The following is a 15,810-nucleotide window of genomic DNA, read 5'->3' on the forward strand; positions in this document are numbered from 1 at the left end:
GCAGGTGCTTTTTATGAACTGTCTTGTTTTAATGTATATTTATATAGCATGTTGAGACTCTCTTGAAGTCGTTAGTTTTATTCCATGTATTTTAATTTGTAAATTTTCTTTTTAGCCTTGATGATGTAACAAAGTGTTACGAAAACGCGTCGGCAAATAAATACCACCTACAGATGACCGACTATCTCCTTGTCACCCTGTCCTGAGATATATATATATATATATATATATATATATATATATATATATATATATATATATATATATATATATATATATATATATATATATATATATATATATATATATATATATATATATATATATATATATATATATATATATATATATATATATATATATTAAATTATTCAGTTGATGAAGCTGTTATGTCTAGATGTTTTCTAAGTTTTTAACTCTTTTTTTTTAACCCTTCTTCCTTGTTTGGAATACTGTTTTCCAGTGTGGTCTCCAGGAGCTGACCCTCATCTTAAACTCTTGGGTACTGTTATTTCACCACTCAAGTTTATTTTACCCATTCTTAATGGTGACTTGTGACGTAGACGTAAATTGAATTCATTTTGTAACAACAAACATTCAGTGCATTCTTCTTCAACGAATCTTGTTGGTTGTGGTCGGAAACTTGTGTAGGTCGCCGCTGCAAACAGTGTGTTGTTTTCTCGTATCAGGTTTAATGTTACTCACATCGGTAGTATTTTATCTTGCCTACAACTGAAATGTGGAATAGTTTATCCAGTGCAGTTGTGGAATCTTGTGACATCCAAATGGTTTAGCGAGGAAGAAGTTCATTCGTTCTCTGTGCTAAAGTCTCCTGAATCAGGTGCATCGGTTTTATTTTCTGTTCCTTCATATTCATTTATTTATCACGTTTTCCTATATTTGTCTCTCTGCTGGATGATTTCCCTTTCCGGCCCTGTGTTCATAAGGGTCTTCAGCTGAAGATTTAAAGAAAAAAGAAAGAAAGAAATTGACACTTTAAAACTGAGAGCATCATGAATGACTCAGCTGTGCTGGGCAGAAGGGAAAGTGTGGCTGGTGTGGTCGATGTACTTTTAGAAAGTATCAGATTTAAGGACTATATACGAATTGGCAACTTTTCCTTTTCCGTGTAACTTACAGCACGCCTTATGAACCTTTGCCTTATATAAATAATTAAATGTATCTGTCAGCAGTGGCTGGGAAAATTTACTTCTAAGCCCTATACAATTGGCTGGGAGTTTTCTTTCGATAATGGCATTTCTTTTTGTTTACGTACGAAGGAGCAGTAGAATCACACCACAAGAGTTCAACAGTTCCTAGAAATTACCCCAACCAATTGTTGCATTTCAAGAGAAACGGTATTTGTATTAAAACCAACACAATTATATCGTAGTGAGGACAACGTGATGAGTGGCTCGTTTTTCCATCCACTACGAGTGTAAGCAAAAGTTAGCGCTAGGAAGATGAAACACGAGACTGTCTCCAGTGTTCTGAAACATTGTGATTATGGTTTCGCAACGGTGTCCCAGGCGATATGAAAGCCGCAAGTGCTACCCGAATTTATTTATTGTTTTATGACCTATTGTTTCTGGTTTCCTTCCTGGCGTACAAATTTTAGTCAACAGGATCTCTTACATGATACTTTATAATGCTGTAAATAAGTTTTGTGTATTTTTGTAAATGAAACTCAGTCAAGAATAAAATAGCATCACCATTGTTGTTTTAGATTATGTCAGCTTCGTTAAGCATCTTTAGAAAACCACATGATGAAGCAAAGTAAAAACATTACGGCTATGAAAATAATACAATCACATTAAATTGATGCAAGTGAGAATTCGGCTTACGATGGCCTTTGGTCCAGGCCATATTCTGTCTCTCGGTGTTCCGATAAACTAAAATTGGAGCGGATGCAGAGTAGGGAGACAGGGGTAGGTGTGAGAAATCCAAACCTTTCCTGGAATACCATCTAACTTAGGCGCTTTGCCCAGACCTGGCCGGGGGAGCATCACCCCTCCCTAGACAACCCCCACCTCTAGTAACACTGAATATCCCTGTCTCCCTACTCTGCATACTACCCTCAAAATCTGATATTCATACCTTTGATCACAGACGAAACTTCTCTGTCAAATCATATTAGATTTTAACTCTTCCCTAAATCGAAATTTTTCAGTAAATATGCCTCAATTAATATTTTCTCATGGAAAATGTTGATGGCAGAGTAACTGGGTAAGTATACTGATATCTTTATCTTTGGAGGGAGTCTGAAACCTTTAAATAGAACACCGACCTGTACAAGGACGAGAAATATGTAGGGTAAGTCACTGACATTTGTGGTGATTGGCGTGCAAGTTTTGGAATATATAAAGTATATATATATATATATATATATATATATATATATATATATATATATATATATATATATATATATATATATATATATATATATATATATATATATATATATATATATATATATATATATATATATATATATATAACAATCAAGACACCAAGACAAGAAAAGATGCCGGTATCTCTTAAGGGATTTAGAACTCGCAATAAATCGAAATTTTTATCAATACTTCGCACGATGTGGGTGTGGAGAAATCCCAACTGCTTTTTCCTTGTGCAACCCCAAAATATTACTTCCTGCTGCTTGCCACCGCTTCAGCCATAGATCTTCTACACGTCACTGTTTTTCTTGGGCTCCCCGTGATAAATGCCGCGAGACATAGATCATAACTCTTTTCAATTTCTGGAGGACAAGATGCAATAGATTTTATTTCCTTTACACTCCTATCAATATATATGATAGTTCGGATTCCCGAGTCACGTTTGATATATTCGGCGTAACTTTTCCAGAATCCGGAGGAAAAAGACGGGAAGTTAAACGGTCGAAGATTTCCGAGAAGCACCAAAACATTTTAAGGGAACTTTGCCAAAAAATTGAGGAGAAAAAGGGAGAGAGAAAAAAACTAAAATATGTGCAAAATGGAATAAGAAGGGACGACATATTCTACTCACAGGGATCTGCCAGACTTTTAGTGATATGGGTAGCTCGTTTGTACTAGTTATTAGTTTGAATGTCTGTTAAACGTGTTACCAAACGACAGGGAAATTGTTATTCGGATTTGAACATGACACAACGGTCCCCTCGCCCGCCTCTCTCTCTCTCTCTCTCTCTCTCTCTCTCTCTCTCTCTCTCTCTCTCAGCATTTATGTCAGGTCTTGCAAGGGAATCAAACGGTATTTAACACTACTATTAGTAGCAATAATGACGGTCTTCATTATATAGTACTTCAGGGCATAGAAAAGTTACAGAAAGGCAATGTAAAACAGCACTGAAGAGAATAATGAGAAAACTAACACGTTAGCCCAAAATTAGGCAACCGTTTCATCATTGCCACCAGTTATACTCAGTTCTGTTGTCCTGTCTCTAGAACAGCGTTTCTGCACTGCATTTGGCCGTGGTCGAAGTTATAAGGACTAAAACTAATCGAAACAATTCAACTCAGTGAGAGGATCCAAAATAAATATTTCACAAACGAGCAGAGAATCAGTAAAGGAATCAGAGACAGTGAAAACAGACGGTGGATCCTTATGGCGGCACTTTCCTTGATGTTACCCCTAGCGTGTCTTCATACGGAAGGCTCTCATTATAAGGACTTTCTATCTATTTCTCAGAGAATATCATAACGACGTGGAAGGAGAAATTCAACTGGGTATATTTATCAGCGTTATGTGAACCATGATGACGTTCGTTTATCACGACAACGATTGCTGCAAGTATCCGGGATTTGGAGAAGGGTAATTTACTTCTTATCTCAAGACCGAGAAATTTGTGACGCCTCTGCTTTCTCTTGTGTTTTAATTGAAGCTTAAAACAGACATTAGTACTCTAAGGGTTCTAATGTAAATATTGAATAAAAATGGTTTTCTTTTCATTACAATTCGAACTCAAAAATAACTGAAGAGGTTTTTATAAAACTTTAAGAACTGCACTTGGATTTTGGCGTCTTATATGAGTTGATATAGGATGACTATAGAAAAAGGATGGTTACTATAATTATTCAGTTTATAGTTTCTTTTTCTGGTCAATAATCAGCCATTCTACCGTATTAGGTACTGAACAAAATCTCCCATAAAAAAAATCAAACAAAGAAATAATGTAAAGACATATTTTAGAACTTCGTGCTAATAACGAATTCACCAAAATAAATGTCGAAGTGCATAATAATTTATCAGAGAATTTTCTCAGCGGAATTAATGTTATTCACCTAGCGACAGTGGTAGCTTCTAAAAAAATATGAGGAGAGACAACAAGTGTATACCTTTTCTTTAACTTTTAAAGTTTGAATTGAACCGCACAGCGATGCATGGTAATCTCAAGATTTATTTTGTAAGGTCCCTGATCCTAAGCCACGGAGTAATTTTCTTCAAATAGAGAAGGAATTGAAAAAGTTCACAAGAAGTTTAGGCAAAGTTGGCTGATTCAGTCGCTTTATCCTGGTTAATCCACAAGAAAGAATCAAAATTTTCAACCTTGTTTTCCATTCAACTTTTCACTGCAGTTGACTAAGGTTAATAAAGGCTTCAAACTCTCTATGGTGAGGTCTTGCAGAGCAAATTTTCACCCTGACTTTTCTACTTGTTTGAGAACATGAAAAAGATGAACGAGGCGATGCCTCGGTATAAATCATTACTTTTATCATCCCATTTTCGACTAAGCATAAAAGGCTATTTTACAAATGTGACGTTGGCAATGGTGAAGGTTATTCCCCATTCACGACGTGGATGCAGATATGGCTGCAGCTGCTGGGCAGAATAAATGTTTCTTAACTTTAAGGGCATCTGCTCGTGTACTTAATGGCCACTTTATTAAAGGTAAATAAATTTGGCTGTGTATAGGCAGTAAACTAGTATAATTACCTGTTGTTACATTGCAGCTAATTCCTGCAATCGAATGGAGTTGTCCATATAGAACTATATTGAATGAATGAATTGAGAGAGAGAGAGAGAGAGAGAGAGAGAGAGAGAGAGAGAGAGAGAGAGAGAGAGAGAGAGAGAGAGAGAGAGAGAGAGAGCGGGGGGAGGGGAGGGGGTGGAGGGCGACTTCTCCCACATCTACAAGAAATTGCAACCAAGGCCTGGCGACGTATTCGAACAGAAACTTACCCCTATCGGCTTACATATATATGATGGACAAGTTTTTAGTTTGTAATGCATAGGAGCAGAGTCTATCCACCAACCGTTTCATGCACGTTTGAAAGTCAAGGTTGGGTTGGGAACGTGTAGTTATGATTTTCAGTGGTAACTAGTAGTTGCATCTATGGCCAGGTCAGTCCATGTGTTCTTATGGATACCTACTCTTTCCAGCCTAACTACATCCACACGCTATGGTCAAGTTTGAAGAATGTAGGGACAAAGTCTGGAAAACAACTATTTCTCGTATTTTTTCAAAAGTACCCATTAACGAATAAAGTAAAAAGGTATGTTTTCATTACCTTTTCAGGGATTTTCCACTAACAGAAATTGTTTCCTAACGTCCTACATTAGTACCCAGTTATTTTATCAAATAATATTCGTTTTGCGTTGATTCGTCCAACTTTGTATCCGTGTAAATGTGTTTTCGTGGTTTATGGGCATCTTCGAAGCTTATGGTTTAAAATAATCGATTTTTTTATTAATTACAGTTGCGTATAGTTTAAAGTTTAGATGAACATACCATGGACTATAATAAAGTAAAAATATCTGATAGGTTTGCAGATGATTTTATGAGCTTACTTTGTGGCTAGTTTTCCGCAGGTTCCTAAAGATTGTCAAATCAAGTGTCAGAATCTGATCGCTAACTTCGGTATTAAGATAGTCACCCTACAAAAATAATAGTTTTCTTTGGAGCTCGACATTACCAGATGATAGAAAACGGATAAAGTTGCCATTAATGGAGCATAATCTTGTTTAATTTGACGTGAGTGACTATAATTGCAAACCAAAAATTATTTACAAAAAAAATTCTATATTAGGTTCAAGGCTCACAACACTGTTTTAAAAGTATCATATAGCATTAGACGCATTAATATGCATATGTTTATGCGTAACTGAATAAATATCAGCTCTGAAACCTATGATCAATGCATACTCCATTTTTTATTTATATATAATAAGGGTAAGCTTACTTCGTTGCTTTAGACCGTTACGGAATTTAAAGAGCTATTTCCTAATGTAAAGAGGGACTTAGATAAAATCAACTTCCTTAATGTTGGTTTTGGAGTACCAAGTATTTTTTTTTTTTTTTTTGCTGTTTTCTCAAAACTATTTTGATAAGAAAAAAATTAGGCCTATATGTCAGAGATGAAATACGGGAATTCACAAAAAAAAAGTGGGGTGTGTAAGAAGCACTGATTATGTGGTGACTTATTTCTTAAATTCTGAAATACAAAACAAAATCCTTAGGTAAATAACTTGATCTTAGAGGTCGAGTATTTCTGGTGTTCTCACAATTATGTATTCAACATTAATTGAAAGTATCCAGTAAAAGTTCCAAGAAAATCCGTCAGTTACTGAAAATATACTGAGAATGTACAGAAAATCCCTTTAAATTTAACGGGAGCTGAATGTAAAGGCAATAGTTTAACAATAAAAATTATAACATTCATAGTCCTCTACGAAGCCATAGTTCATAGGTCAGGTACACCATAACTTTTAGCTTACATAACAGATTCATCTCTAGATATATAGCCTACACTAGTATGTGCGTGTTAGAGTGTGTGCGTGTGTATGTTTATTTGCATGAAACGGGATTCACAGTAACTCATGCGCAACCCCGATCAAGGGAACAGGAATATAATATGATATAATATATATATATATATATATATATATATATATATATATATATATATATATATATATATATATATATATATATATATATATATATATATATATATATATATATATATATATATATATATATATATATATATATATATATATATATATATATATATATATATATATATATATATATATATATATATATATATATATATATATATATATATATATATATATATATATATATATATATATATATATATATATATATATATATATATATATATATATATATATATATATATATATATATATATATATATATATATATATATATCTGTGTGTGTGCGTGTGTATACATCATTATACAAATTTTGGTTAGATAATTTATATCAAATAATCGATTTCGGAACGATTCCATTTTTTTTTTTTTATCTCTGTAACCTTTAGAGTTCCGATTACTTCTGATTTTCAGAAGAGAATAGAGGGATGGAAAAGAAACTCTTTTACTGTGAAATAAAAAATGTTATTTGGAGGAATCCTTTTTTCAAAGAATGTTTCCGTCATACGTAAAGAATATTTGAGTCATGCACCTTGAATAAAGAACGTAATCCTTCAAACGAGAATGAAACAAATACACACAAGACAAAAAATGATGAAATTAAATATTAATGAAAAAATTTCAAATAAATATAATGAATGACAAGTTAAATTACCAGGGTTTAACACTTGTGTTTAGGAGCTCTGGAAGTGCATACCAGGCATCGATGGAACCGTATCCTAGGAATTTGTATCCCTTTTCCTGTAGGAATTTCGTCAGGAATTTCTTGCCCTCTGGGATGTGGTTTACTTCGAAACACATGAGCCTAAACTTTATCTTATCCCATGGAATTGTCTTCAGTACCTGGAAAGAAGACAGTAACGAAATTTTTCTTCTTTATATATACTGGTATGGGTGACATCGTTTTCTCTACAATTGAGATCTCTCAAGGAAATGTAACGTAAATCATTAAAGTCAAATTTTGACCATTATCTAATTGCTACACTATCACAGAGTAATTTTGACTCGCACTGTATTTTCTCTTTTTAACTGAAATTACAGCAAGCTTAAAAATAACCCAAGAAAACTAGACCAAAGAAACATCCAGTTTACGGCAGATTTGTATTCTCACAACAGCACCTGGTTTATTAAACTCACCCGGCAAAGATTACCTGAGAGAAAACTGAATTTTCTAAACAGTTGGTGATTAAGATCTCGTGGTTCCAAAATATGTGTGTCTGCTTTATCATTTAGTTTTAAAAAGGCATAAAAAGAACAATTAACCATCAGCTGACGAATATATGTGTCTCACGCCTTAGCCCTTTGTAGGATCATTTCTGTCCAAGATAAAACGGGATCGTGGGATCTGCCCAACTAGTGGCAGGAGGTTTTGGCAAATGCTTCTAGACTCATTACTGGTAACTAACAGCAGTAAATATGGATAGGTTTGATGTAGATATTTAATTTCCATGAAACCTAGAAACCCACCTTTACTTCGAAAGACTCGATATCCAAAGACAAGAAATCAACTATTTTGACGTCCAAGGCTCGAAGAATGGAGAAAAAGGGGAGTCCTTTCACTTTGATACCCTTGTCGGCCAACTGGCCGCCAAAGGGCACATTAGCACTGAAAAATGGACACCCGGTAATTTAGGAGACGGGATAACGAATTGTGTATAAAATAGTGTTGTTCCTTTAAATTGAATGGAATGCTGTTTTTCATGATTTTGGTAGATATTCATTTGATTCATTTTTTCTTTTTACGTTCGGTAAGGCAACATTGTGTTAAAAATACACAGACCGTAAGACCAGCACTCCGAAATATATGTACAAATGAAATATTAAGTAAAATATACGTACTTAATATTTTAATTGCAGATGTGAATATGGCCTATTTACCAAACTATAGTTAAACGATGACTTTTTATCATATTGCTATACACTTAGTTTCTGGTAAATACAACGTAAGAGTGTTTCAGAATGAACGGTGCAGGATATTGTGGCATTTGAATAGGCTGCCATCACAACACAATAAAAAAAAATAAAAAAAAGAAGACTGGAAGTGACGTACGTAAAATTACCAGTAAAAAGCTGAATATAGTACAGATAAAAAAGGACAATGTGTATGTGTGTGTGTGTATGTGGGGAGTGGGGTGCGTGTTTGTCTGTGAGAGAGAGAGAGAGAGAGAGAGAGAGAGAGAGAGAGAGAGAGAGAGAGAGAGAGAGAGAGAGAGACTTTGAAAATACTTTCAAGTATAACAGTGGCACTGTACATTACTGTAAAATTATATTCCTTCTCTAGATTCATTAAGTGCTTGCATGTATGCAGCATGTATAAGCCATGGCAAAGTGAGTGAGAGAAAGAGACTTACATATTCAGCACGTATAATATATACAGTAATAACTTTGTAATGTCTTCAACCAGACAATAATGGCATTGTACACTACCGAAAGACAACAATTCCTAAGTCGTAATCACTTAGCATTCTTGTATGTACAAATAGATTGACAGAGTTTCATTAATTCATAAAACACACACACACACACACACACACACACACACATACACACATATATATATATATATATATATATATATATATATATATATATATATATATATATATATATATATATATATATATATATATATATATATATATATATATATATATATATATGTATAGAGTACACATTAATTAAATTTATTTATAACTTTAGATTCAAGAATTATTCGTAATTGAATGCCATTAATTCCTCGTATTTACGAAATGGCGCGAACTGGTAAGTTTTGTACTGAACTAATTTTTTTTACAAATATTCGTGTGCACTTGCGTGGCCTTCAGATTTGAAAGTGACAATTATAGAGTCGGAATGTTTCATACATAATGATGAGAACGTTTAGAATGCTTCAAAGCTTAATATGATAATAAGAATAAAGAATAATTAGACAAAAGATATTCAAGCATGACGTGCATGAACAGGTATTTTTATTCTTGAGAACAGCTAAAAGAGTATTGATACAAATTTTAGTTCCTTTGCATTTTGGGCAAAAAATTTGTGAAAGGAAATCATTGCATGTAGGAAAATACTACTTTATCGTTCGTCTCAAAAGAAACAAAAGCAAGAAGTATTATTTTGAAGTCTCCCCAAACAAAGGGCTGCCGATGAATTGCCGATGAGTTTTGAGGAACGAGCTTCTTCATGGATTAAATGTACTTACACGAATGACACTTCAGAAGCAAAAGTAGTCACAGCCAGAGCAGCATGGATGGAATAGGCCTTCCTATTTCTTGTCTGCAATGCCTCGAAATCCCCAGGTGTTGCTTCGACCAGTAGTCCACTCCATCCCAGTTCCCTCTCGAAGAAGATGGAGTTGCTTAGGCTCTCTCCATCGACTGCGCCAGCTTCAACAAAGAACCCGTCTCTCTGAATCAAGAACATGTACCATTAAACCTTAACTGTCTACATGAATCACTTTTCATTGCAAGATATCCAATGTTAGCATTGGTAATTCTATATGTTAGCTCCGCGCCTGTTTTTACCTTTTCAACTGGTTTTTTTCTACACTTTTAGGGGTTCTGATACTGGCGGTGCATCTGTTAGTTGTCGGCCAAATGCCGTGTTTAGTACTGGCCCGGCGAGGGCCGGGTTTGGGTACCCATACGTTAACAAGTTATTGCACCTGCCGGACGGGATACGAACCGTTCGAAACAGACGTGCATACCCATGCTCTGTCTTGTGAATATCGCGTATGGAAACCCCTTGTTGGATGGACTTCGGGGGTTAATTACAGGTTAATTAGACTCGAGCGCCAAAAAAGAAAGGTAAATTCATAATTAGCAACCAAAAAACTGTAGAAAAAGTCAAGTTATAGTGCCGTCGGCGACGAGTTGCTACCCTATAGTTCTACCTTAGTATTTTATCTGAAAATAAAAGTTTTATTCCAGAATCAGTATATCACTTAAATCAAAAGAAAACTGTTACGCATGCATTAAGCTACCATGTTAAAAGGCCATTCGGTGATATTTTAGACGGTTAAAAATTAAGCCTAGTTAAAAGTCAGTAGATTCCAACATAGGTTCTTCGACATTACATGATAATAATGTTGACTGACAATATGTTCTTAAAACCATTGGACATTCCACTTTCTGCCCATTTCAAATATTTCCTCTATAAATTCTTCCCCTTAATATAATAACACTTTTCCATTTTAACCATTTCATAATTGAAAAAGCAATACTGTTATACAATATTTTCATTCTTTTGTCTTGACCTTAACTATAAAAGACCAAACTGAAATACACCAAAGTACTACTGTGCATTTTCGGGCCGTGTCTAATTGATTGTCGTCGATAAAATCTCACCAAAGCATCGGATATGGATCGTATTTTGGAAATAGCTATTCGAAGCCACAGCCTAATTGGCAAAAATGTGCAGTGATGTCTAATGTTGATAATTAAGGCACTTATCAGAGTAAATCAAAGAAATTTAAAGGGAAACTTACCTAAATCTAGCAGGCTCGTAGATAGAGGCTAGTAATACGTCATTACTGAAGGCCCTCCCACTCATTGATACTGTGGTACGACGGACTTTACTAGACTCCTCGCCCATACACTTTGTGAATGAAGACTCAGATGTTGGTAGTAGTAACAACAGTACAGTATATGGAATTCTTATATTGTTTCACACACTCAAACACCTATCCTGCATACTCTCTCTCTCTCTCTCTCTCTCTCTCTCTCTCTCTCTCTCTCTCTCTCTCTCTCTCTCTCTCTCTCTCTCTCTCATCTTTTGAGGAGTCATGCGTCTAAGTAGAGTACAATAAGGGAATGTGCATCAAATGGGAATATTAATTGTATAATACAGTTCCATGGCGCAATTCACGTTTCCTTTAACTTGAAATATGCACCAAGTCTTACAGTGACACTGTGAAAACAACCATCGTTACCCTGAAGTTTCTGTTGCTTCGTATTGTTTCCTCAAAAGTTCCGGTTCACGTGTACCTGCTTAGTCCTGCTAAATGAATGTAACATGACGCAAGTGTTCTAACCTTAACTTCCTTAATGCGTGATCAGTCCCATAATGTTTCCACAGTGCTTGGTATAGCACACTATCCCCCCTTCGTTATTTTATTTGTGTGCCTCTGTGTCAGTTTTGTTGTTCCTATACACTTGATTCATTTACTTGGAACTGACACTAATGTTTGATGTAGGGTTGTTGAGTGGTTATCAGCGAGTGTCTATATTCCCGGTTTTTGAAGTTACTCACTCTTTCAATTTTCAGTTATTTTGATTATATATTTCATTTAATCATAACTACGTTTTAGTGCTGAATGAAATTCTTAACTCATAGTTCAAGCGCTTGGGCTATGCCCTAAATTTTATAATCCAGTAATCCATTGATTATACTGAACTTCATTGAACTTGAAGGAAATATGAAATAAAAAAAAAGCAATTATGTAAAAGTATATGCTGTTGTTTGTTTAAGATTAAGCCAGCCCTGTGTGAATCAGGGTCTTGCACTTTGAGTAGACCATAAGTGAAGAACTTTCGGTGGAAATAAAGAAAACAGAATTTCGATAATTATCGCATATCCTACTCAAGGTATTGCTTATTGTACAAGATGGCCAAATATTTGTGTTTCTACAGTCATTAACATACTACTGGGAGCCTGCTATTGCGTCTGATGTCATAATTTACGTCACAACTAGCCTCTCTCTGGGTGCTAACTAAATTTGGCCAAGTTCCGCTTTAAATTTGACTTACTCTGATAGGTGCCTTAATTATCCACATTGGACATCACTGCATATTTTTGCCAATTAGCCTGTGGCCTCAAATAGTTATTTCCAAAATACGGTCCATATCCGATTCTTTGGTAAGATTTTATCGACGAAAATCTATTAGACACGACCCTGAAATGCACTGTAGTAAACCAGTGTCCTTCAGAACCCTTACATTTTAACCCTCCGTCTTTGTACATCTTGAGACTACAGCAGTTCTACCAATTTGGTTGAATGTCAAATGCCCTGAAGTGCATTTAGACACTGGAAATGGGTATGAAAGCACGATGATAAAAGACTATATCCAAAAGGAAGAGGGATTAAACTACTTCCAAGCTCTCATAAGACGAAGGCAAACATCACATCACATTCATGGAGTAGTTCCCATAAAAAAAATCGAAATTGGGCAGCCAAAGAAAATTCATTTATAACTACCATTCCTTTGAGCATTTCATTTGCGATCTTTGACTGGCTGAGCTGAGAAAAGTGAACCCCTTTAGGGTTTGCCAGCTTGTAAGGATGAACAGATGGTGGGACCAACAGCTCACGTCGGATGTATTCGATCAGCTTGGGGTCCTCCTGGTCTGCTCCCTGTAATAAGCATTTAAAAAAATAAAGACATTCCCATTGATATAGTGAAATGGCAACATTCTTTTGTTCTGAAGAGGTTTTCGTTTTCCGAAATTTAGAAAAAATGGCAAAAATGATCATATTACTTCAGTTCTGCCGTATGCTATTTAGGATGTAAAAGTGAACTAGTACTCTCCACATAGCTAGGGGTGCGTCCACACTGCTCGTGAAACATGTAAACACATATGGGCTTCTTATTGCATACATGTCACAAACATGTTGAAAATAAGTGAACAACCGTAAGTGGAAAATGCCGGGTAATCGCCTGAAGCACTGGTCAGGACTACCTATAAGTCGTATGTGAAATACGTTACCGACGTGTGTTCATGACATGTTTTACTGTAGCGTGGACGTACCCTAAAAGAGACGTGGGCTTGGTGACAGGAGCCATCATGGAACCGGTAGGTATGGTAATAAACATAACATCAGCGAATTTTGAAATTTCATATAACTATAATAGTTACCTCGAAATCATATGGAGTTGGGGTGCAAAGGAGGGGTCTTGGGACTGCAGGTCTGGTGGGCGATATCGGTGTTGTATTGACGGACGCTAGATCTTTAATCTGACGATTCCAGTCTGTTATAGGCAGGACACGAAAACATTAATTAGACGATGTAATAATGATGGGCAAGAGCTAATTAGAGAAAGTTAACACACAATTCCAAAGCTAACTTCGTAAGTTGATGATTTGATTTATGAAAATTTAGCTATAAAGCGAAGCGCTGGGGCACTTTCAGCCATTCAGCGCATGCGAAGAGAAATGAAGGAGTTGGAGTTTTTGGACAGCAAGATGGAAGAAAGGAAGTGGGAATGGAGGTAAAGCAAAAGGCTAAAAAGTGGGTACAGCCAGCGGCCGAATGGAAACTTCATTCATCCTTTAGTAATGCCTACAGTGCACCACGGAAAGTGCACTGACGGTACTATCCCCCTACTGGATAATTGTTTATTGACAGAAAAATTATGAAAATTATCATTCTTGTAAACATTTTGTAACCCTACTGAAACTTCTATGGCCTTACGAACAAATATTGTATATTAATATATCGGAAACTGTCATCATTCATAATATATTAATTTTCACATATTATTTATCATTACTCTGTCCTCAAAAAATTCCTGCCTTCCGGACCAAGCAACAAGACATTGTACACCTGCAAGGAAAATCCAAACAAAATTGTGCAATTACCTCAATCTTCTGTTTTGTAGTTTTTAAGAATTTTGGTTACTGATATTTGCGATAACGGTGAAGATAAGTGTACACCCAAAAGTAAAATGTTAACAAAATTGTGTAAATTATCTTAATTTTTCGTTTTGTAGTTTTTGATAGTTATAATACTTGTAATTGCGATAATGCTAAAAATTAATGAAAGGAAGGAACTAAGCTCTCTAAATCCCGTTTATGGTTATCACAATATGGTTCGTAGTTCAATGTCAAGGACTAAGCTTTCGATAATATAATTAAAGACTTTTATCTAATTTCTTTTACGGATCAGTCCTTAATCAATAATGTTCCTTAACCTTTTCTGGACACAAAACAAGGAATATTCAATTTTGTTTTGGTATAGATCTGAGTTATGCACAAATAATCCTTTCAGAACACAATACAAGGAAAATTCTAATTTATTTAGGCATAAAACTGAATTATGGAAAAATATTCTAAATTCCTATTTTAAATACAACAAATATTGTGTATAATTCCAATGAAAAACTCACCTGGCCTAAATGCGCCTTTCCCCATCAGGTAAGAGAGAGCCGACACCATAACCAACATCGCCACGAACACCATTTTCTCTCGAAATGTATTTGGCCACATTTTCTCTTGGTTAGCTGCAATTTGCTGGAGTAGAGGGAAAATAAAGCGGTTAATAGCGAGTGATCATGATGATTATTAATTTTAATAATAAAAAAATGTAAAGGCTCACTACTCAAACTGGCTCCTTCCTCCAAGACAGACTTAGTATGCACTGAGGGTTTACTGCGACGTGTTTACTCTTTGCCACGTATAACAATGTCATGCCTTTATTTCTCTCTCTCTCTCTCTCTCTCTTCCGAATCAATAACCAAGAATATACCTGTCTGTTGTGAGGCTCCCATGTCCACAACTTGTGAGTGAGGGCAATAATCACAAGATTGTCCATAATTGTCGTAATTGACTCTTATCGTTAAGAGAACTACATTTTTTAACCAGTTATTTTAAACAAAATTATTACCCAAAATAAAGTATTTTACATACAACTTAGAGAAATGTGGAGTAAGAGAGTTTCCTTGCCAGTGATGACTGCCCCAAAAATGACATTTTTTGCGAGTTTTCCCTTTCTACAAAGAATCCTCTAACCATTGGTTCATTTTTTACAGTCAAGGATCGTCTCAGCCCCGTCTTCACATCCAATATTGTATATAAATACACTTGTCCGCGATGTAATCACGGAACATACTTGGGATGTACGAGGAGGTTGTTGAGGGAACGAATTGACTCTCAGGATGCAAGTTATCGTCCTCTAGCATCAGAAACCATGC

The 15,810-nt window shown here is 35.3% G+C and overlaps 1 protein-coding gene across 1 annotated transcript; it reads right to left on the reverse strand.

Annotated features, from left to right (window-relative positions):
• Positions 1-7,185: 7,185 nt before the first annotated feature.
• On the reverse strand, positions 7,186-15,151 carry LOC136843014 (uncharacterized). The gene is made up of 5 exons (XM_067111002.1): positions 15,007-15,151; positions 13,757-13,869; positions 13,098-13,253; positions 10,104-10,309; positions 7,186-7,744 (listed from the first exon to the last, which is right to left on the reverse strand). The coding sequence occupies exons 1-5, from the start codon at positions 15,104-15,106 to the stop codon at positions 7,738-7,740; spliced, it is 582 nt and encodes a 193-aa protein (XP_066967103.1). The 5' UTR covers positions 15,107-15,151; the 3' UTR covers positions 7,186-7,737.
• Between the last annotated feature and the right edge of the window lie 659 nt (positions 15,152-15,810).

The sequence above is a fragment of the Macrobrachium rosenbergii genome, chromosome 10 (assembly GCF_040412425.1).
Source record: "Macrobrachium rosenbergii isolate ZJJX-2024 chromosome 10, ASM4041242v1, whole genome shotgun sequence".
Taxonomy (NCBI): domain Eukaryota; kingdom Metazoa; phylum Arthropoda; class Malacostraca; order Decapoda; family Palaemonidae; genus Macrobrachium; species Macrobrachium rosenbergii.

Bases quoted from the DNA above. Each gene is read 5' to 3' on its own strand.
- LOC136843014 (XM_067111002.1), bottom strand. From the start codon at position 15,106: ATGTGGCCAAATACATTTCGAGAGAAAATGGTGTTCGTGGCGATGTTG. The intron at 13,870-15,006 runs GTGAGTTTTTCA...TGCCTATAACAG, and splicing joins GAAAGGCGCATTTAGGCCAG to ACTGGAATCGTCAGATTAAA. The intron at 13,254-13,756 runs GTAACTATTATA...TGCTTATTACAG, and splicing joins CAACTCCATATGATTTCGAG to GGAGCAGACCAGGAGGACCC.